This window comes from Oncorhynchus masou, chromosome 29 (assembly GCF_036934945.1).
Source record: "Oncorhynchus masou masou isolate Uvic2021 chromosome 29, UVic_Omas_1.1, whole genome shotgun sequence".
Lineage (NCBI taxonomy): Eukaryota > Metazoa > Chordata > Actinopteri > Salmoniformes > Salmonidae > Oncorhynchus > Oncorhynchus masou.
This window is the reverse complement of record NC_088240.1, coordinates 40,391,386-40,415,969: the sequence shown is the minus strand read 5'-3', so window position 1 is coordinate 40,415,969 and position 24,584 is coordinate 40,391,386. Positions and strand designations below refer to the sequence as shown.

General features: G+C 41.6%; 1 protein-coding gene across 1 annotated transcript in view; it reads left to right on the top strand.

The window, feature by feature from the left end:
* Positions 1-602: 602 nt before the first annotated feature.
* LOC135519646 (G protein-activated inward rectifier potassium channel 1-like) overlaps positions 603-24,584 on the top strand; it is a 30,753-nt gene continuing 6,771 nt past the window's right edge. The window contains exons 1-2 of the mRNA XM_064944887.1: positions 603-2,151; positions 2,741-2,957. Coding sequence (XP_064800959.1) covers positions 1,312-2,151; positions 2,741-2,957 — 1,057 coding nt within the window. The 5' untranslated portion in view covers positions 603-1,311. The remainder of the gene's footprint in view (positions 2,152-2,740; positions 2,958-24,584) is intronic.

Genomic DNA, 24,584 nt, shown 5'->3' with positions numbered 1-24,584 from the left:
TTTGTTCTACAAATCTTTTAAGGAAATTGTCTCTGAACAATAGTTGTGTTTTTTTATCTTCTCCCTTTATCTGTCTATGTAATACTTGTTGCATTCACTGAATTGTTGTCAAAGTAGGCTACTGTTTCTACATTTTGTTTCAGGCCAGGTCTGTACTAAATCTTATTGAGGTTATGTACATTTTGAAAGTCTCTGAATAGTTGTTTGCATGTTTACATGGTTACCTAAATAAGAATCGTTGTCAATGAAATAGTCTACTTTGTGTGAAAATACTTTTTGACATCTATTTTTATTTATAAGTATAATATATTATAGCTCATACATTTTGAGTGAGTAATTTAGTCAAATATACTACAATTTAAATACACTAATTCTTTGCTGTTGTGTTGAGTGTTAATAGTTTTTTTGATAGTGAGTGTCTTTACACAATGGAAGACAAAATGAGTGTTCTTCCCATTGATATGAATGTGGTGTCATACCTGGGGCCTCTGCCTGGGGCCTGCAAATCACTAAGGCCGCCCCTGTTTGTAGTACCAGTAGGAAATAGTGAGTGCATCGTTGTATAAGGAACATGCAATGCGCAGGAGCCGTGAAGGGGAAAATCGAGAGAAAGAACGAAACAGCTGCTGTTGGATTCTTAATACCTGCATCCATAAGAACATCACAAGAAAAATCCCACCAGAAGAGGAAAAGGGGACGCGGGAAATACAGATTGCAGGCATCATCGGTCAGGGGAACCACATAAGTATGAGCGGACAGTAAATTGTTCCCCGATTCCATCATTTTTCATCATATTCCACTGTCATAGGACTGAATGCAGATCCTATGTGCGCCCGCAGTAGCACAAAGCGGAGGTTTGGGAACCAAATTTTGTCCAACACCAACGCTGAAATCGGATGTACAGTACGTATTGTGCCGTTTCATATTGACCACGGTTTCTAATCACATTTACCAACGATTCATTAATTACCTACCGGATCCAGATTGCTTGATGGGGCGTCGAAACAGTTTCAACTTTTAACCCGAGGTGTGGACTTCACGGAGAAGGAAAGTGTTGAGCCAACCTGCATTGGTCTAACCTGGGAGGGCGATAAGTAATCAGCAGCGACTCACCAAAGACGAATCTGTTCAAAACCTGAACTGCAACGGACGCGTTTGGATAGCAGATGATCCTGTGCGTAATTGTTTTATAGCGGACTCCTTTTCGGGTGAAGAGCTCTTTGTTGTGATTGAAGTGACATTAGCCCTCTCTTATTTTCATGGCTTTGGAGTGAAGTAGTAGGAACAGTATGTGGAGCGAGGGGACAGTGCATGATTAGTTCGTTACAGAACGCACTTTCCTCGCCTTATTTCCAGTTCCAAGATATTGGACACAACATAAGGACAATTGCTGCAACTACAACGAAGTCCTGTACAGAAATAGACTTTACATTAAACCCTTCAGATTATTTCTCTCGCTGCTGCCATCGTAGTATGTCTGCACTCCGAAAGAAATTTGGGGACGATTATCAGGTAGTGACCACCTCATCCAGCGGGTCTGGATTCAACCAGCCGGCACCAGAGAAGAAGAAGAAGAGGCAACGCTTTGTGGACAAGAACGGGCGATGTAACGTCCAGCATGGAAACCTAGGTGGTGAAACCAGTAGATATCTTTCCGATTTATTCACCACACTGGTCGATTTGAAATGGCGCTGGAATTTATTCATCTTCATCCTTACATACACGGTGGCATGGCTCTTCATGGCCTTCATGTGGTGGATCATAGCCTACATAAGAGGAGACCTCCATCGAGCCCACGATGACAAGTATACGCCATGCGTTGCCAATGTCTACAACTTTCCCTCCGCGTTTTTATTCTTCATAGAAACGGAAGCCACAATAGGATATGGCTATAGGTATATCACGGACAAATGTCCCGAGGGGATCATTCTCTTTCTTTTCCAGTCAATCCTGGGATCAATCGTTGATGCTTTTTTGATTGGCTGCATGTTTATTAAGATGTCCCAGCCCAAAAAAAGGGCAGAGACTTTGATGTTCAGTGAACATGCAGCTATTTCGATGCGAGATGGAAAACTAACTCTCATGTTCAGAGTCGGCAACCTGCGTAATAGCCATATGGTCTCCGCACAGATCCGCTGCAAATTGCTGAAAGTAAGTGGCACTTCTATGCCTCCATATACCTCAACAATATCTGTGTATTAAAACGTTACAAAATACTTATTTCAGACGATGTAGTGCATTTGTTTTCTTATCGTTTAATTACGCACAATTAAATATTAAACACGTTTGGAAAAGATAATGAAATACATCGTTATTAGAATGAAGGTATTATTATAAAGTGTATTATTCCCTGCTGATGTAACTTTTGATGTTTTACTTTCTTTGCAAATTGGCTTACCAATGTGAATTAAAAGCATAAAGCTATTAATTCCAGACACATTTAGTGGCAATTCTATAATGTTTACATTTTTATGAATCTAAACAATTTGATTAATAAACCCGTCGACCCCATTTAAGTTGGAGCGCTATGGTGGTGGTCACTGGGTTAAACAACCTTTGATGTGGCTTGATGTGCCTGATTAGCTATAGCCCTCCTCATTCGATTGACTCTTGTCTATTTACTGATGATTGATCGCCTTTGATTGCTCACAAATTGTGGATGGCTGTCAGTATGGCTCGCTAAGTCGCAGTAGTTAAACTGTGTCTCTCTTTCAAACTCCATCGATGCACGCTTCCATAGTCTCGTCAGACGCCCGAAGGCGAGTTTCTTCCTCTGGATCAGTTGGAATTGGACGTGGGCTTCAGTACCGGGGCGGACCAGCTCTTCCTGGTCTCACCACTCACAATCTGCCATGTGATCGACACCAAAAGCCCATTCTACGAACTCTCCCAGAGATCCATGCAAACAGAGCAGTTTGAAATTGTGGTCATATTGGAAGGAATAGTGGAAACCACTGGTAAGTTATCACAAATACATCATGGTTCTTTCTTGCAGTATTATAGTAAAGACTATAGGCCTATTTCATGTCTATGCCCTGAGATAAAGTAGTGCGCTATGTTTGGCTCAGGATAGAGTATATGATAGCAAAAATAAATGTGTGTTAGTATGAGTGTAATAATATGAGGATGAGTGTAAAGTGAATGAGTATAATGTGAAGTTGCAGGGTTTTACTCTAAGTGGCCAATGTTGACCCAGATGGGCTTGTCTAATGACCCCTGGGTGTTAGTGAATGTCATTGTTTGCATGATATTGGTTTTATGTGACACAGCTGGATAGGTTTATAAATAATATGTTCTGATTTGATTTTATGTATGCAGTGGAAATGGCAAAAAAAAAACAAATTGTAATTTTATATATAGTAAGTCAACATTGACAGTGGTGCTTGGTAAGAAATACAACTAAACAAGAATGCTGGTAAATTGAGTTATTTTAGAAATAATTTACTCTGTTTTTATGAGATCTCCTAAAACATATTCCAAAAGAGTTGATGTCTAGGGAACATTATTGCTGTTTTAAAATACAAACCTCACACTCTTCTGGAGGGTACACTGTCAATAAAAAATATGGTGATTACAGTTGTAAGGCAACCAGCTGCAATAGGATTGTGAGTTTGCTCAACATTTAGGCATATAGCTGAACCAACATGCATTCAATTTGAGAATTTATTGGACCTTGTTTGCTTACTTACCAGACTGCCTTGCGTTTCGAGTGAATGGTAGTTACCACCCATTACTGTATTTGTTAGCAACAGAGACATGGGTGTTGTATTCAATTGTTTTCAGTACTGCAGCCTTCACCAAGTGAGTGTCTAAGTGAATATGTTATCTTTAATATTAAACTCTTTATGACAATACATTACATTTATCATAAGGCCTTTTGAGGGCCTATTTACACCCCAACACAATGGTCTCAAACTCCTGGTTTACAGGCCACAGCAAGTCTGCAAATCAGATTATGCTGGCTTGCAAAGTGCTGTGCAATTCCTATTGGAATCCAGCCAGAGTGAAGATATCCAACAACTGGAACTTTTAATAAGCCGAAACCTGCATTTAGAATGACTGAAGATTGATTCAGATCTGTCGTTCTACCCCTGAGCAGGCAATTAACCCACTGTTCCTAGGCCGTCATTGAAAATAAAATAAAAAAAATAATTATTAAGACTACCTAAATCATATAAACTGGAACTGCCATCTCAGTAACAGGTGCCATAAATCCAACTACTAGATTGGATAAGTTTAGAAAAAATGTATGCTATGTTTGTGTAGGATAATATTAATCAACCAATCAAAGTACATGCACAAACACGGGTATTGAAACAAACAATTCAGAAAATCTACCTGCAAAAGAGCATGATGGGGAAGGTTTTGAGTTCTTTTGAGAAAACACGAATTTGTAATTTGCCTCAGCAACCGTTTTCAAATTCAGCTGACTTCGAGCAGAGTTTGTTGAGTAAACAGAATTCAGCACATTCACTCAAATTCTAGTCCTTTTTGAAGCCCACTCAACTCGCATAATAACACTGAATAAGCAATTGGTTGAATGTACTTTTTTTTTACAGTGTTGCCTTCCAAAGGCAAACATGAACATGAGCATGCTGAGTGTGATGGGAAAGGTTTTGAGGTGTTTTGAGAGAGAAAAAATGAACGTAATTTTACTGAACAACCGTTTTCAAATTTAGCTCACTTTGAGAAGAGTTTGTTGAGTAAACAAACTTTAAACACATGACTTCTAATTCATGTCTTTTTTTTAAAAACTCCACTCAACTCACAGATTAACTCTGATTAAGCAATTGGTTAAATTGGCTTTTTTTTTTTAACCGTCTATACTTTGCGTTCCCCTGTGCTTTTTGAAATTGGAAACATAAATTCAACAAGAACAGGATTGCCACACGTGATCATGGTGTGTAGGCATTTTCAAACTGTTCCTTTTGGGGAAGTTAATAAAAGGTTTTCAAGGGAGGGCCTTTAAGATTGCGGAGTGATATAACTTTGTAGCAATCCTGTCTGACGCAGAACAGACCACTGCAGATTTACTTTAATCATGAAAAAGTAGGTCCTCTACTGTACGTATGTGGCAGTGGCAGACTTTACAAGTCATGCCATTAGATATCCACAAAAAAAAGTCAAATTGTACATCAACTAGGAAATATCTTCCGTCCTCAGATTTTATTCAGAATCCAAGCTGTTTTCAATATAGTTTTTTTATGTGTTGATCTGTAGCAACTGACACAGAACTCGTATAGTATATGAACATTTCCTGGGGCTATTTTATTTATGAGGGCTTACATAGGGATGGTATATAGAAAAAAAGGTGCAGAGAAATGACTATGATAAGTCTAACCTTACGGGAAGCTGCCTTTTAAGATTCATCCTAAGAATTAGACATGTCTACATCTTCTCCCAATGTTTGGAAATCATCGGTCAGTCATTATCACAGAAGATTCAAGAATGCAGATAAGATTTCTAAAACTTTCACTTAGGAGGTAAAAGGTTCACATGCATCATATGCAACTGGATATACAACAGCAAAATTCGACAGCACATTTTACTATAATTGGATTTGAACATGTTATATTTTCTCAATGTCAAATCTAGCTGGCACTGTAATCTTGACTGGGCCAATACGAACGTACTGTATGTGTGGTATAAGGTTAAAGAACAAGAACGAGATGACGATGTGAAAACAATATATGTGGTTAAAAATGTATGTACAGTAAAAGTCTAAGCCTCAGACGCTTTCATTTTGGTCCAATGTAACTCTGTTTCCATGGCAACCGCTCCTTGAGCATTCCGGATTGCAGCACTGCACCTAAACTTAGATTTTATTCCTATGGTATGGGGGGTGAAACGGTTTTCTATCGCGTTCATTTTCTTGGCCCAGCTCTCTCACCCCGGAGTACTTCTTCATTATTAAGCTCATATTCACACAATGAGCTTCAAATCGTCGTCCCACCCGTTCATGATATCATCAACTCAAAGTCAGCAGCACATGACTTCCCATCTATTAGATTATCAGAGTTTTGAACATAATCACTGCGTGCATGAGACTATTATACCGTGCATTTGGAAAGTATTCAGACCCCTTCACTTTTTCCACATTTTGTTATGTTACAGCCTTATAATAAAATTGATTAAATAGTTTTTTTCCATCAATCTTCACACAATACACCATAATGACATAGCAAATACAGGTTTTTAGAAATTTAACATTAATATTTAACATTTAAGTCATTTAGCAGACGCTCTTATCCAGAGCGACTTACAAATTGGTGAATTCACCTTCTGACATCAGTGGAACAGCCACTTTACAATAGTGCATCTAAATCATTTAAGGGGGGGGTGAGAAGGATTACTTTATCCTATCCTAGGTATTCCTTGAAGAGGTGGGGTTTCAGGTGTCTCCGGAAGGTGGTGATTGACTCCACTGTCCTGGTGTCGTGAGGGAGTTTGTTCCACCATTGGGGGGCCAGAGCAGCGAACAGTTTTGACTGGGCTGAGCGGGAACTGTACTTCCTCAGTGGTAGGGAGGCGAGCAGGCCAGAGGTGGATGAACGCAGTGCCCTTGTTTGGGTGTAGGGCCTGATCAGAGCCTGGAGGTACTGCGGTGCCGTTCCCCTCACAGCTCCGTAGGCAAGCACCATGGTCTTGTAGCAGATGCGAGCTTCAACTGGAAGCCAGTGGTGAGAGCGGAGGAGCGGGGTGACGTGAGAGAACTTGGGAAGGTTGAACACCAGACGGGCTGCGGCGTTCTGGATGAGTTGTAGGGGTTTAATGGCACAGGCAGGGAGCCCAGCCAACAGCGAGTTGCAGTAATCCAGACGGGAGATGACAAGTGCCTGGATTAGGACCTGCGCCGCTTCCTGTGTGAGGCAGGGTCGTACTCTGCGGATGTTGTAGAGCATGAACCTACAGGAACGGGCCACCGCCTTGATGTTAGTTGAGAACGACAGGGTGTTGTCCAGGATCACGCCAAGGTTCTTAGCACTCTGGGAGGAGGACACAATGGAGTTGTCAACCGTGATGGCGAGATCATGGAACGGGCAGTCCTTCCCCGGGAGGAAGAGCAGCTCCGTCTTGCCGAGGTTCAGCTTGAGGTGGTGATCCGTCATCCACACTGATATGTCTGCCAGACATGCAGAGATGCGATTCGCCACCTGGTCATCAGAAGGGGGAAAGGAGAAGATTAATTGTGTGTCGTCTGCATAGCAATGATAGGAGAGACCATGTGAGGTTATGACAGAGCCAAGTGACTTGGTGTATAGCGAGAATAGGAGAGGGCCTAGAACAGAGCCGTGGGGGACACCAGTGGTGAGAGCGCGTGGCGAGGAGACAGATTCTCGCCACGCCACCTGGTAGGAGCGACCTGTCAGGTAGGACGCAATCCAAGCGTGGGCCGCACCGGAGATGCCCAACTCGGAGAGGGTGGAGAGGAGTATCTGATGTTTCACAGTGTCGAAGGCAGCCGATAGGTCTAGAAGGATGAGAGCAGAGGAGAGAGAGTTAGCTTTAGCAGTGCAGAGCGCCTCCGTGATACAGAGAAGAGCAGTCTCAGTTGAATGACTAGTCTTGAAACCTGACTGATTTGGATCAAGAAGGTCATTCTGAGAGAGATAGCGGGAGAGCTGGCCAAGGACGGCACGTTCAAGAGTTTTGGAGAGAAAAGAAAGAAGGGATACTGGTCTGTAGTTGTTGACATCGGAGGGATCGAGTGTAGGTTTTTTCAGAAGGGGTGCAACTCTCGCTCTCTTGAAGACGGAAGGGACGTAGCCAGCGGTCAGGGATGAGTTGATGAGCGAGGTGAGGTAAGGGAGAAGGTCTCCGGAAATGGTCTGGAGAAGAGAGGAGGGGATAGGGTCAAGCGGGCAGGTTGTTGGGCGGCCGGCCGTCACAAGAAGCGAGATTTCATCTGGAGAGAGAGGGGAGAAAGAGGTCAGAGCACAGGGTAGGGCAGTGTGAGCAGAACCAGCGGTGTCGTTTGACTTAGCAAACGAGGATCGGATGTCGTCGACCTTCTTTTCAAAATGGTTGACGAAGTCATCTGCAGAGAGGGAGGAGGGAGGGGAGGGGAGGAGGATTCAGGAGGGAGGAGAAGGTGGCAAAGAGCTTCCTAGGGTTAGAGGCAGATGCTTGGAATTTAGAGTGGAAGAAAGTGGCTTTAGCAGCAGAGACAGAGGAGGAAAATGTAGAGAGGAGGGAGTGAAAGGATGCCAGGTCCGCAGGGAGGCGAGTTTTCCTCCATTTCCGCTCGGCTGCCCGGAGCACTGTTCTGTGAGCTCGCAATGAGTCGTCGAGCCACGGAGCGGGAGGGGAGGACCGAGCCGGCCTGGAGGATAGGGGACATAGAGAGTCAAAGGATGCAGAAAGGTATATATATCCCACTCCTGATCAAAATGTTTGCAATTTTTTTTACAAATAAAAAACTGAAATCACATTTACATACAGTACCAGTCAAAAGTTTGGACACCTACTCATTCAAGGGTTTTTATTTATTTTTACTATTTTCTACATTGTAGAATATTAGTGAAGTCATCAAAATGATAAAATAACACATTGAATCATGCAGTAACCATAAGTGTGTTAAACACATCAAAAATATATTTTTGATTCTTCAAAGTAGCCACCCTTTGCCTTGATGACAGCTTTGCACACTCTTGGCATTCTCTCAACCAGCTTCAGGAAGTAATCACCTGGAATGCATTTCCAACAGTCTTGAAGGAGTTCCCACATATGCTGAGGAGTTGTTGGCTGCTTTTCCTTCACTCTGCGGTCCAACTTATCCTAAACCATCTCAATTGGGTTGAAGTCGGGTGATTGTGGAGGCCAGGTCATCTGATGCAGCACTCCATCACTCTCCTTCTTGGTCAAATAGCCCTTACACAGACTGGAGGTGTATTTTGGGTCATTGTCTTGTTGAAAAATAAATGATAGTTCCACTAAGCGCTAACCAGATGGGATGGTGTATTGCTGGAGAATGCTGTGGTAGCCATGCTGGTTAAGTGTGCCTTCAATTCAAAATAAATCGCTGACAGTGTCACCAGCAAAGCACCATCACACCTTCTCCTCCATGCTTTACGGTGGTAATCACACATGCAGAGATCATCCATTCACCTACTATGCGTCTCACAAAGGCACAGAGGTTGGAACCAAAAATCACAAATTTGGACTCATCAGATGAAAGGACAGATATCCACCAGTCTAATGTCCATTGCTTGTGTTTCCTGCCCCAAGCAAGTATCTTCTTATTGGTGTCCTTTAGTAGTGGTTTCATTGCACCAATTCGAGCATGAAGGCCTGATTAACGCAGTCACCTCTGAATAGTTGATGTTGAGATGTGTGTTATTGGAACTCTGTGAATAATTTATTTGGGCTGCAATTTGAGATTGGTAACTCAAATGAACTTATCCACTGCAGCAGAGGTAACTATGGGTCCTTTCGTGCAGTGGTCCTCATGAGAGCCAGTTTCATAATAGCACTTGATGGTTTTTGCGACTGCGCTTGAAGAAATGTGGTCGAAGTTTATGAAATTCATGATCAAAGTTCTTTCAATTTTCCATATTGACTGACCTTAAAGTAAAGTATTGATGGACTGTCCTTTCTCTTTGCATTTTTGTGATATTTTCTTGCCTTAATATGGACTTGATCTTTTACCAAATAGGGCTATCTTCTATATCCCACTCCTACCTTGTCACAGCACAGCTCTAGGAATAGTCTTGTTGGTTCCAAACTTCTTCCATTTAAGAATGATGGAGGCCCCTGTGTTCTTGGGGACCTTCAATGCTGCAGACATTTTTTGGTACTCTTCGTCAGATCTGTGCCTCCACACAATCCTATCTCTGTGCTCTATGGACAATTCCTTTGACCTCATGGCTTGGTTTTTGCTCTGACATGCACTGTGAACTGTGGGACCTTATATAGCCAGGTCTGTGGCTTTCCAAATCATGTCTAATCAATTGAATTTACCACAGGTGGACTCCAATCAAGTTGTCGAAACATGTCAAGAATGATGAATAGAAACAGAATGCTGCTGAGCTAAATTTTGAGTCTCTTAGCAAAGGGTCTGAACTTAAAATGTTCATACATTTGAAAAAAAAACTGTTTTCACTTTGTCATTATGTGATATTGTGTGTAGATTGATGAGGGAAAAAATACTTTAATTTTAGAATAAGGCTGTAAATAAACAAAATGTGGAAAAACTAAAAGAGGTCTGAACACTTTCCAAATCCACTGTATGAGAGTATTATAACAACAACAACAAAGAGCAAGGCACTTTTAATTGAATTAAAATACATTTATTAGAATGGCATGTTCAATAGAACAAACATCAAACTCAGACACTTTTCGGCATATCCTCCGTGACGATGAGTAGAATGATACAAGAATTTAAACATTTGTGTAAATTTTTCAAATTAATATAACAGATATAATTGTTGACTCCAAATGGTTTAGGTTTAGTTAACTGTTCGTTCTATGAATGTCAAGAAAAGTAGACTTGAAAGGATTGAGAAACAGTCTGTACTTGGGTTGCAAAATTCCTCTTAATTTCCCAAAATTCCCTGGTTTTCTAGAAATCCTGGTTGGAGGGTTCCCGGATTTCCTGCTTATTCCATCATAATACCAGAAATCTTCCAAACAGGATTTCTGGAGAAAGTCAACAGATTTTTGCAACTAGTCTATACACAGCTATTGAAAGTCATCATCATCAACGTCATGCCAGGGAACACTATACTGAATCACAGAGGTGCAATCAAATTCACTTCACTGTATGTGCAGAAGTGAAATTGCTCAGACTGCAATTGCTTCACCACTCTTCTGTTCAAAATGTTACATGAATTATACATTGTAAATCTAACATGAAATTTTGTACTTTAGGCCAATTCTCTGTCTTAATTTGAGATCAGAAACAATGCCATACTTCTTTGATCAGCTCAGTTAAATTATAAACAGGCTGTGATGTTCATTTCATTGGCAAGCTGGCTTTGAATATGTGATAGACTAGAGGAAGAATTCTGTCAGCAACACAGAGTTTCTCCCTCAGAAGTTGTGTGGCACTTGATTACCACAACACTTTGCAGCTCTTCATTTAAAAAAAAAAATATGTGAAGCACTTCATTTCAGTTTTGTGTTCACTCATCAATTATGTTTAGAAAAACATTGGCACATCAGCAGGAAATGAGCTTTATGAGTGGACTGCATACACTTAGGTTGGAGTCATTAAAACTAGTTTTTCAACCACTCCACAAATTTCCTGTTAACAAACTATAGTTTTGGCAAGTTGGTTAGGACATGACACAAGTAATTTTTCCCCAAAAAATTTCCAACAGATTATTTCACTGATAATTCAATGTATCAGAATTCCAGTGGGTCAGAAATGTAAATACATTAAGTTGACGGTGCCTTTAAACAGCTTGGGAAATTCCAGAAAATGATGTCATGGCTTTAGAAGCTTCTGATAGGCTAATTGACATCATTTGAGTCAATTGGAGGTGTACTTGTGGATGTATTTCAAGGCCTACTTTCAAACTCACTGCCTCTTTGCTTGACATCATGGGGAAATCAAAAGAAATCAGCCAAGACCTCAGAAAAACAATTGTAGACCTCCACAAGTCTGGTTCATCCTTGGGAGTAATTTCCAAATGCCTGAAGGTACCACGTTCATCTGTACAAACAATAGTATGCAAGTATAACCACCATGGGACCACGCAGCCGTCATACCTCTCAGGAAGGAGACACGTTATGTCTCCTAGAGATGAACGTACTTCGGTGCGAAAAGTGCAAATCAATCCCAGAACAACAGCAAAGGACCTTGTGAAGATGCTGGAGGAAACGGGTACAAAAGTATCTATATCCACAGTAAAACGGGTCCTATAAAATCGACGAAACCTGAAAGGCTGCTCAGTAAGGAAGAAGCCACTGCTCCAAAACCGCCATCAACTGTACATGCTAATGATTGAAGGGCTATTGGGCACATGCTGTGGCATTTACATGATGCTAAAGAGGTGTTCACTAATGTTTTCTGAACAAGTCCAGCCGAAAGCTGCAGTGGAACATTTTATTAGACTATTTTAAATGAGCAATTCTGCGGGTTGTTTCATGGCAAGCTGTCTTTGCATCTAGGCCGCTTTGGAAAAGAATCTTCCGGTTTTGAATATTTTAATACAACATTGTGACGTCTTGGCCTGCCTAGCATCTACCAACAAAAACCATCACTCTTGATTTTGTTACATAAATATTAATTTCTGGTACAGCTGATTGTAGGTTACACCACAATGATGGAAAAAAAAATCACTGAAAAAGAGAAAGCTTTGCTGTGGCAAGTGAAGCTCTTGAGTTGTACAGCAGTAGTGCCTCTGGAGGTGAGCTGGAGGAAGTCTTCTTGTCTTTCATTAATGCCTCTCGAATGGCACCCTATTCCCTATGCAGGGCCAATATGGCCCTGGTCAAAAGTCGTGCACTACATAGGGAATAGGGTGCCGTTTGGGACAGACACAGGCCATAACTAGTTAGTTGTGCATTGACGTGGCGAGTTGTCTTGGCTTCCTCTCTGCCCCCTCCATGGCAAACCCAAGGCTTTTTTACGATTCACTGGTATTGGAGAACAAATTTCATCTTCCTTGTTATTGTGTTTCTGCTATGTGTTCATGCTAAGAAGTGTGTGTGTGTGTGTGTGTGGGTGGCATGAGACTGTTATGAATTGATTTAAAGTGCACTTGATGTTTATTCATATGTATCTGTGAGCATATAAATACAGTTTGTCTGTCTTGTGGACATTCTAGCATTGGATAAAGAAAGTGTTTCAGAGTTATACGTAGTATCACAGTTTGGCTTATCCTTCCCCAAATAATTTGCCCATTGATTCACTCCTCTTATAGATTATAATGCATTTGATATGGAAACCTTGGGAACTGTGTGTTTACCATGTTTCAATGTAAATCATTAGTTATGAGCTCCTTGAATTCTATTGCTGTATTTTCAATGGATTCTCCCATCATTGGCTTAGTGTTGAATATTGAACAAAAATCCTGCATATTGGACAAGTATGAAAAATGCAACCGTGTAATGCATAACCAAGATCAAGCGTGTATAAATATAGCTTTCTCATCTGAGATTTGGGATTAGAGGAAGGGATTTGAGGTAGGTGCAGCAGTTTACAGATGAGCTTTAGGGGAGAATAATTAACAATTTATTAACAAGATAAGTTACTTTTTTGGCCTAAAAGCAAACAATTTTGAGTCTCTTTTCAATTCTATTTTAAATTGTTGTAAATTAGCTATAAAATATTATACACAAACTTCACATACTGTATTATGAATACTATTGCCCATTTGTATATTGAAACTAAAATAAGCAAAAGAGGAGTTTATCTTACACAAAGAATAGCAGCAGCATAATCCATTCAGAGGAATTGGTAGATCTCATGTAGCAGATTAGACAAGTAGTTGGGAATATGCATTGGTCAGTTTCTTTATCATTCACTGCAGAAACAGAAAAAGGAAACACACAACTCTCTGCTTAAACAGGTATAGCAGCACAAGACAAATGAGTCACTCCAGCCCAGGGACTACAGCCTGTTTGTGGTGTCAGGGGTGGCATAGCACAGGTAAACAGTGGCAGAATGGAGCTTTGCGATAAGGCACACAGCTGTGAAAGGATAGACAGGCCCCTGGAGGAAGTGGCCATAATTCATTCGGGAATAATTACACTCAGAGCGTGTCCCGTGCTGTTCCCCGCTCCTCCATTCAGCCCCGCACTCCAGCACTCTGCAGTTTCAAAGGGGTTAATGTGGGTTCAGCCGAGGAAGTCAGCCTTCTGAGCAAGTGAGAGCAGGAGTCTCCAATTAAATCTAATGTGCCCAGGATCAGAGCACGGAAGAGTCACGGCCCTCCCCATGGAGAGGAACCTGTGTCGCCAGGGCGCTCTGATAAGACACATCTTTAATAGCTTCCTGTTCTCCGGTGAGTTACAGTGTTCATTCATTTGTTTCATTTAACTTCATTTACGGTGGCTCTCTCACTACATGCCTCAGGCATTTCATTGCATTTTTGAAAGCGCGTTGCACCTTTGTTTTTAATTACATGTTAATTGTGATTTAGCCACCAAATGCAGTGCTAGAATCTTTTTTTTCTCAGTTTATACACCACAAACAAATGGCATGGTGCCAAATAAGGTTATTTGGCTTGTAATGACAGTGGGACCTTTTTTTGAAGGTTCTAGAAAGAACTATGCTCATAAGGTTATTAATGGAACCTGTATTGTGCTATAAATAATCCTTTCCTAAGGTTCCATGAAGAACCATTAAAAGGTTCTACTGTATATAGTCCCAGTAGGAATTCATATAATAATAATAATAATAATAATAATAATAGCAATGCAGTGCCCTAGACCACTGCGCCACCCGGGAGGCCATTGGAACCCTTTAGGGTTCTTTACAGAACCTTAATCTCAAAAGGTTCTTTGTATAACCACACAGTTTTATTTATATATATATATTCTTGTTTAATAGCCATATTCTATTGTTAAAATTCCATCGGTTTAATTGTGTTTATTAACAAGTTGAATCAGGTGTGCTAACTGGAACAGCTGGGGGTCCCTGAGGAGAGAATTGACAACTACTGACTTAGTCAACTGTTCTCAATTGACACAAGGCCATGTGTGAGTCTTTCACAAGACACGGTCATTGGCCATAATCATATATACTATGTGATAGCCTGGCAACAGATTAGATCAACTGCAATGAAACTCACACTCATGGTTGCACAAAATTGCTGGGAGCAAACCACACCCCAAAATATTATAATGGCCCACCACCCCTAGATTTTAATTATCACTTACGAGTTTTTGGAACTGCAAAGAACCATTGAAGGGCTCAAAGGGTTCTTTGGGTCAGTATGGTTTCACATAGAACCAGAACCATCACCCTTACCAAACAACCATTGAGGAACCCTTTTTTGTTAGTGTGTAATGTAGCACATGCATTCTGTCCTGTACATGTCTCATGTTGGATTTGTTTTGTTCAGCTCAGTTCAGATACTTACTGTAATAGACTAAATCTAGATCGTGTTGAATTCCTCATGCACGTGACCAGTTTGCATTAAAAGGCTCCCACCGGGTGACAGCTTGCTTTGTCTAAAGTCCCCACTGTGATAGAAAGTGTTGATTCAGACAATCAATCAAGTTTATTTATAATACTCTTTTTTACATCAGCCGATGTCACAAAGTGCTGTACAGAAACCCAGCCTAAAATCCCAAACATCAAGCAATGCAGATGTAGAAGCACGGTGGCTAGGAAAAACTCCCTAGAAAAGGCAGGAACCTAGGAAGAAACCTAGAGAGGAAACATGCTCTGAGGGGTGGCCAGTCCTCTTCTGGCTGTGCCAGAAGTACATGGCCAAGATGTTCATAGATGACCAGCAGGGTCAAATAATAATCACAGTGGTTGTAGAGGGTGCAACAGGTCAGCACCTCGGGAATAAATGTCAGTTGACTTCATAGCCGAGCATTCAGAGTTAAAGACAGCAGGTGCGGGAGAGAGAGGGAGAGGGAGACAAAAACAGCAGGTAACACGTCTGGTAAACAGGTCAGGGTTCCATAACCGCAGGCAGAACAGTTGAAACTGGAGCAGCAGCATGACCAGCTGGACTGGGACAGCAAGGAGTCATCAGACCAGGTAGTCCTGAGGCATGGTCCCAGGGCTCAGGTCCTCCGGGAGGGGAGGAAGAGAGAATTAGAAGGAGCATACTAAAATTCACACAGGACACTGGATAAGACAGGATAAATACTACAGACATAAGACTGACAATAGCCCCCCAACACAAACTATTGCAGAATAAATACTGGAGGCTGAAACAGGAGGGGTCGGGAGACACTGTGGCCCCTGAACAGGGCCATCCAGGCAGGATATAACCCCACCCACTTTGCCAAAGCACAGCCCCCTCATTACTAGAGGGATATCTTCAAACCACCAACTTTCTAACCCACTCAAGTGACGCACCCCTCCTAGGGATGGGATGGAAGAGCACCAGTAAGCCAGTGACTCAGCTCCCATAATAGGGTTAGAGGCAGAGAATCCCAGTGGCGAGAGGGGAACCGGCCAGTCAGAGACAGCAAGAGCGGTTCGTTGCTCCAGTGCATTTCCGTTCACCTTCACACTCCTGGGCCAGACTACACTCAATCATAGGACCTACTGAAGAGATGAGTCTTCAATAAAAACTTCAACGTTGAGACCGAGTCTGCGTCTCTCACATGGATAGGCAGACCATTGCAAAAAAATTAGCTCTATAGGAGAAAACCATGCCTCCAGCTGTTTGCTTAGAAATTCGAGGGACAATTAGGAGGCCTGCGTCTTGTGATCGTAGCGTACGTGTAGGTATGTACGGCAGGACCAAATCGGAGAGATAGGTAGGAGCAAGCCCATGTAATGCTTTGTAGGTTAGCAGTAAAACCTTGAAATCAGCCCGAGCCTTTACAGGAAGCCAGTGTCGAGAGGCTAGCACTGAAGCACTGGAGACAACACACTAGAGAGCTTTACATTTCCTGACTATATATTAATTTCACCAGGGATGAACTCCACATAATGGACATTTTGTTGAACAAGCTATGACATGGAGTATTCATTATCCCCTTCAGATGAACTGTGTTTGCTTTCCAAGGGAAAACAAGGTAATTGTCTCTTTGGGGATTTGTCAGGTCTCAGTTGAACTGTAATAAATCATGGGATGGAAGAAGGGGTGTGGCGGTGGGAGACCTGGGCTGAACTCATTTGGTGACACCACTACATCTAAAGTAACGGGTAATGGTCAGGCCATGATGTGTAGAACAGAGTCGTCATCACGCTACTTAGAGTTGGAAATAATTGTATCTTTGTCTCCAAGGACTTGCATGTGTTTTGGACTTAATATGCAAGTCTAATACAATTGTATTGTGTATAGTAGTATTGCAAATGTTACTGGATATAGTGCCTATATAAAGTGTCACTTAGATTGTTGATAGGGGTATCATGTTGCCACTTTCGCCATCCAGAACTAAATGGAACCAGACAAGGATCTTGGTTATATTAAATAATCACTAAGGAAGGATGGGTAGCCTAGAGCTTGGTCAAAACTGACTGAAGATTGGGGCTCCTCATTAACTGTCTGTTATCGCAAAGTAATAAAGGTTGTGCTCGGCTTTTATTTATTTTTTGGCCACTGTGCAGTATTGATCGCTAGCGTCCGTGTGTCCCTGAAGTCCACGTTAATCGATCTCGGTCTAAACACACACAGCCACATTTCCATTTTGTTCTTTGGGAGGCGCTTCTCCCCGAGACGATCTTTGGGGGATGTCTGCTTTCTATTTCTGCCTTATTGACATGCTGTGGGGTACTGGACCTCACTCAACCCACAGTAAGAAAACACAAGCATAACGGAATATGCAATATCCCTTTTCCAACGGCTCCCGGCTAGGGTTAAATAGAGGGAAGTGGGTTACTGAGACCTACCGCCCAAACCCACTCCCTTGTCCATTGTGTTATCCTGCTTCTCTTTGTGGCAGCTTTTTGCCCATCCTCCCCATCTCCTATTCCTCACCAACACACTTTATTTCCTTGATAATGTCAGTCAGTCCCCCCTGCTTGTTAAGTGGTCTTGCTGTTGTGTACAGCCTTATGTTCCTGTGCCTGGTCTGTCACCTCACCCTGTGTAGAGGCTTGGCAGGCAATGGCAATCTCCTCTCTCACAGACACAGCCCCTGCTCTGCTCTGCTGTTTACCTCCACACTGATGTTATTGCCTGAGCATTTTGGCTCCCTCAACACCCATCCCCCATAGCAGTACATTTCAACACCATTTTATTCTCAGCCAATGAATTTCCTTCTGTGTTTTTTTCTTGCACACATTTTGCCTGCCGCATGTTGAAAGTTGAACGCTCGACATGCAACCGTACCGAATTGATTAAATACTAAAAAAACAGTATTACAGATTTAGATTCATCTATGAAGAATGAAAGGAGAAAGCACGCCCCTAAAAGCTAGAGGTTTCTCTTTTCCTTAGCATACAGTGTATTTTGATGGTGGTCACCATAGAAACAGATTTTGTCTAAGAGATCGGAACTGTTCCCGTAATAGATGTATCCGTTTCATAATTAGATTTTTTTTTTCATCCTCTAATAGTCACAACGTGTTGTGTCCTTTCAGGCGTTTTGTTGAAAAAAAGGTGACCGTTCAGTTGTTAGGAACCCAAAGTACTGTACTCGGCAGAGTATTGTTACGGTATGTCCTGTGAATTCAAGTGTTCCTTCTCCATTAAAAGCCAGGTAGCAGATAATGGGACCTATCAGATATGCATGTAGTTGGTGCTGTATATTATTGAAAATACATGGGTTCTAATTATTTGTTAGTATACAATTTATGCTCCCCGCAAATAAAAACGACAAAGACCCGAACATGGTAAGCTGGTGCCTAACGAAAATGACTGACAGACAATATTGATTCTAAATGTTATTTGTGTAATGACAATGAATTGTGAAATAGAAAATTAACTGCAATTTGCTAAAACTATTGTGATTGTGCATTAATTATAGCTAACCTTCAAATGGTACAGCTAACATAAGCTAGCTTTTATCTATCGTGATCGCTGGCAAATGAAATAGAAACAAGACAATTATAGCTAAAGTACACAGAACAATAATATCAGCGCACCATGTAAAGTGTTTGTTTCATGAGCTGAATTAAAAAAATCCCAGAAATGTTCCATATGCACAAAAAGCTTGTTTCTCTCAAATTTTGGGCACAAATTTGTTTACTTCCCTGTTAATGAGCATTTATCCTTTGCCAAGATAATTCCTCCACCTGACAGATGTGGCATATTAAGAAGCTGATTAAACAGCATGTTCATTACACAGGTGCACCTTGTGCTGGGGACAATAGAAGGCCACTTTAAATGTGCAGTTGTGTCACACAACACCATGCCACAGATGTCTCAAGTTTTTAGGGAGAAAAAACAAACGGAAGATAGAGGCGTACCTGCACTATTTAGCCATCTGCGTCTCCGAACACCTGGGTGTAAACAGAAGATGGCTGCCACGAACGTGTTGTCACTGAAATAAATACTGTCGGCTGCAACTGTGTTAAAACATTGTACAGTTAGTGTTTGTGATATGAAAGTGGAGGGCTTTTATTTCTTAAACTGTGCCGCAATTGAGAATGGATTCAAGTTTAGATGGAGTACTTGGCTGTTTTGGCTGCCAGAGCCAATTTGCCTCTAAACAGAACATGTAAGGTCCTTGGACTATACGGAGTAACGTTAGGATCATTTAGTCCATTATTGGGCTCATTAAGACGGTGCTCATAGGCTTGTATATTACCATCAGCAGAGGCTATATGACACATATTGTGGACATCAAGCTATAATAATGACCAGAATTTAGCTACCAACAACTGGTAGACATGTTTGTATTTTTTTTGTTTCATCAGTGTTATTTAGATGGAAGATGTTAACTTAATGCGCCAGTGATAGCGTTAGCAGAGAGGTGGCAAGCTAGCTATTCCACTTACCCCGGTTCACGTCCATGCTCACATGAGCCCATGATAATGCCCAGTGCTGCTGATTGAGAGGCTTTAGAAGTTGGGTGGTAGGGACAGCATCCACCGAAGCAACTTCCTGCTGAAGCCCCTCCTCCGATTGTCGATTCCCAGGGATGAAATGCCCTCCTCATTCTCACAATACGTATCCCACTTCATAAAACGTTTTCAATTGCAATGGTCGAAAATTTCACTAAAACTTTGAGAACAAAAAAAGATGATGTATAAAATGCAATTGCTAGCTCGATACTGTTACTGTCTTTACACTTACGGAAAAACCCCACACGCATTCAAACTAATTATGCGTTCAAATCCAAGTGGGAATTTAGCAGCTGTGATGTCGTAAATACCAGTTGTGTGCGTTTGTGCTTTGAACTAGTTGAGAAACGCTGATTGGCTAATGGCCAACAAGCTGCGTAAACCATCAACTAAAAGTACAGCTATCATGCCTGTAAACATATTGTAGTGTTCAGAAACCATCGGAAATGGATACTTCCTCAATTCCCGACTTGGAAGACAATTTATAAATTCAAACGAACCGCATGGAATTATACTTTGAAGTTTAGAAGACGTGTTATCTTCCAAGTGGGGGAATTGAATAAGTATTGCCAAGTAAAGCTCGGTCTAAAATTCTCTGTGCTATGCTTTAAACTACCTACTATGTAACGGCTGTATGGAAGCATTCACATATCACCAGCATTTCTAAGTGAAGACTTGTATTTCCCAAGTGTGTGACACAGACCTTAGGGCGTTATGGGTTTGTTTCCAAAGTTAAGAGCTGATTAGGAGAAAACCTCAAACCCAACTTTAAGGACCACATTACAATATTATAAACATTGATTTAAGAGTTTGTTAACATTTGGGAATGTTTTCTTGGGGGTGATCTAAGTTACTAGTATATGTGTTTTTGGCATTGAGAAATAGGTGCTACACTCTTTTCAAGGGGGCATCTATTGGATGCTTATTCCTTCTGTCAGTTTGCTTCTCCATGCTGCTCTAGCTTAGTGCATCTCTTTAATAAAGAAGTAATCAAGCAGGGATGTATTCTTCTGCTTGTCAGCAACAACCTTCAACATGATGAATTGGTATTTCATTGTTGCTGATCACCATTTTGTAAATTATTAAAGCTTTCGTATGTTAATGTAATTTAGTACCAAAATGATCTGAACAGTGCTCTGATGCAAGGACAAGAGGGTTGAGTCGTGATTCTCTATTCAAGGTCCAGATTCCCATTCTTGCTTGTGCTAGCGTTTTTTTCTCATACAAAAACACTTCGGTTGCCTCTAAAGCCCTGATACTATGTCAGGGGACTGTGCTGACAGCCATATACTGGTGAGTGAGGGTGGGTGGATGAGTGCGTGTCTGTGCGTGTGTGTGTGTGTGGCTGTGTGCTTGCGTGCATGCACGTGTGTGTGTGTGTGTTTTGTGAGAGGTTGTCTTACATCTGCAGATCCTTGTCTGTGATATAATTTAGAGGTCGGGGAGGACTCCTTACGCCCACCTTTCTCTCAGTGACTTGGGCTGTGGGTGTCGAAGTGCAGAAACATGCTAATCTGAATAACAAACAATCCTCTATTTGCATAAATATGTCCATTCTTAGCACCATTTGCATTTCATCGTTTCCCCCCCAAAAAGATGCAGGTTGTTGTGGGTGTTTTGTAAAACAAGCACAGGAAAGCACTTTTTGTGTTTTCTGAAGTCAAATGATGTGTATGTATTTTTTGATATGTATGAACTGGGTAGAATGAAACAGGCATCTATATACAGCCAGGATGCAAGACTCTGGTCCTCGAGGTCTGGGGACAATGGAGTTGTGCACCCCTGATATCCAGCATATGACTGAGACCATACAGCAAACAGAAAACAGCTCCTGTGGCTTCTATATTCTGGATAAGCTTATGTTAGAGACTCTGCTCCATGAATGCCAGTAAGCTTAGTGAGCCACCATCAAGCAGAAACTACTGACAAGCTTTCTGCTAGTCCACTTTCCATTCTCGGCACTCACAGAATCCGTTTTATCTCCCTGTCACTTTAGTGACTTGGCTGCTGTTCAATTTTGTTATATGACAAAAGCTAACTCAGTATTATCCAGCAGGACTGCATCTATTCCTCTGACACTTTGATAGACTCCCAAACACACAACCTCAGAGAGATCAACGCCCTCTCCAACGCCTCTTCAACCTCAGGAGGCTGAAGAAATTTGGCTTGTCACCAAAAGCACTCACAAACTTCTACAGATGCACAATTGAGAGCATCCTGTCGGGCTGTATCGCCGCCTGGTACGGCAACTGCTCCGCCCACAACCGTAAGGCTCTCCAGAGGGCAGTGAGGTCTGCACAACGCATCACCTGGGGGAAACTACCTGCCCTCCAGGACACCTACACCACCCGATGTCACAGGAAGGCCATAAAGATCATCAAGGACAACAACCACCCGAGCCACTGCCTGTTCACCCCGCTATCATCCAGAAGGCGAGGTCATTACAGGTGCATCAAAGCAGGGACCGAGAGACTGAAAAACAGCTTCTATCTTTATGTAATACATGTATCACTAGCCACTTTAAACCATGCCACTTTGTTTACATACCCTACATTACTCATCTCATATGTATATACTGTACTCTTTATCATCTACTGCATCTTTATGTAATACATGTATCACTAGCCACTTTAAACCATGCCACTTTGTTTACATACCCTACATTACTCATCTCATATGTATATACTGTACTCGATACCATCCACTGCATCTTTATGTAATACATGTATCACTAGCCACTTTAAACCATGCCACTTTGTTTACATACCCTACATTACTCATCTCATATGTATATACTGTACTCGATACCATCCACTGCATCTTGCCTATGCCGTTCTGTATCATCACTCATTCATATATCTTTATGTACATATTCTTTATCCCCTTACACTTGTTTGCATAAGGTAGTAGTTGTGAAATTGTTAGGTTAGATTACTCGTTGGTTATTACTGCATTGTCGGAACTAGAAGCACAAGCATTTCGCTACACTCGCATTAACATCTGCTAACCATGTGTATGTGACAAATACAATTTGACTTGATTTTAACACTCTCTCAATAGCAACACATTATTGCATCAGAAAGGTACTGTATATTCAATTTGAAGAGCAACATTCCCCTGGTTTCTTGGAGATTCACCAATTGGAAAAAGAAGGGAGTGTTTTTTTCACAGCTCGGTTTTTTTCTTTTCTTTTGCCTAATAATCTTCGATATGGAAAGAGTACTGTGCGGGACTTTTCACGTTTCAAATGCTGTCTAGAATTAAAGCAGTCCCTGGAATTATTGCCCTCTAATTTCACTCTCATTAAAAGTCAATATTCTTTACATTAATTAATGATCTTGCAGTAACATTGATGGGGCCATATCCAATTTGTACAGAGAAGGCATGACTGGGGAAGAAGTAGCTGGGTTTCCTAACTCCACGGTATGTACAGTGCACCTGGGTGGAGTGTACCTCCGAATACACCGATTCGCTGCCAGTTCAAACAAGGAAACAGTCAGTAAATGTATTTGACAAAAGCTTTATTAAAAAGTGTGGATTTCAGCATACGACGGAAGGCACGCAGCTGCAGATGACAAACATGGGTATGCGGCACGGGTTTAAGAATGTACTTCTTTACAAGTATTGACTGACAGCGACTCGACGTAGTAGGAGGTTCAGTCCGCCCAAAGCCGTCCGCTCTCAACTCCATTGATGTGATGTACATTGTGGAGTTGAGAAAAACTTGGCCTAGAGGGCAGGTGTATAGTGATATTACCCAATATGCTGAGATGGCTCTAAAACAAGCTGACCCTACCATTGGTATCTTTCTTTGGGACTTTGAAGACGTGTTTGGACTTGGGACAGACGGTCTATCTAGCAGTGCAAATTGCAGGGTATAAATTGGAAAATCGACGAGAGGTCTGGACACAGAGCGCAGTCTGTGTCCCGTGAGGATGAAAGAGCAAGACAGATGGTAATAGAGGTGTATGAGAATAAAGGAACCTTTTGGGGTGCTTATTAAAGATGCTATTTGTAATATGAGATCCCGTCACTGATAAGTCAATAGAAGATTTGACCAAAACAAACACACTTTGAGGAGAAGTGATGTGCTGGAACAGATACAGGGCCATACAGGCAATCAAACCAGGTCACCGTGGTCAGGGACTAGGCGACATGATGCATCATCCAGTATTGAGTGATATAACCAGTGGTCTTAAGGATGGTTGTTTCGCTTGGGATGGTCAAAGACAAAAATATACTTTTGTGTTGGATATTGTATGTACGCCACATTTGCCTCGAGTTGCACTCAAAGGTGATGATCCAAATAGCCTTTATATGGTGTGTTTATGCTCACGTATCCTTGGTAGATTTGGTTTCCATAGAAACACACAGTTCCAGGCAGGTATGACGATTACGTAAGGTCTTATTAAAACAAAAACAACCACACTTGTTGTTCCATACAGCTGTGGCACAATTTCTGATGTTTTTCTTGTCATTGTTACAATTGCTTTCTCTCCTCTTCTAACGCTCACAATAAAAATGTTTTGCAGTGTTTAATTGTGCTCATATCACCTCTATGTTTCCAAATGGTTATGATGGCAATTTGTCTGTAATTGTTTCTTTTTCCCAACGGAAGGGAAATCACAGAGCAGCCTCTTCACTGAGATTGTTGATGGCTTTTAGTATATGGATGCAGGAAGCTACCTACTTACGCAACACCAAATTACCTTCTTGTAATACTGTCGATGGTGCTTTTACAAAATAGCTGGGCTCTCCTCCAATATGAAGCCACTCAATAGGATGCAGGTCAGAAAACAGAGAGTTACCCAACAGTGAGTCATCACAAGTTTGATTATCTGATCTCAGAGAAGCAGTGTGATTATCCTTATTGTGTGCCAATCACGAGAGATTACTGAGTATTATTATGTTACAGAATAAATGGAGGAAATATAATACATTTATTTGTGGCTTCAATAACTCCTGTCACACCCAGTTCCGTTGAACTTTATCAC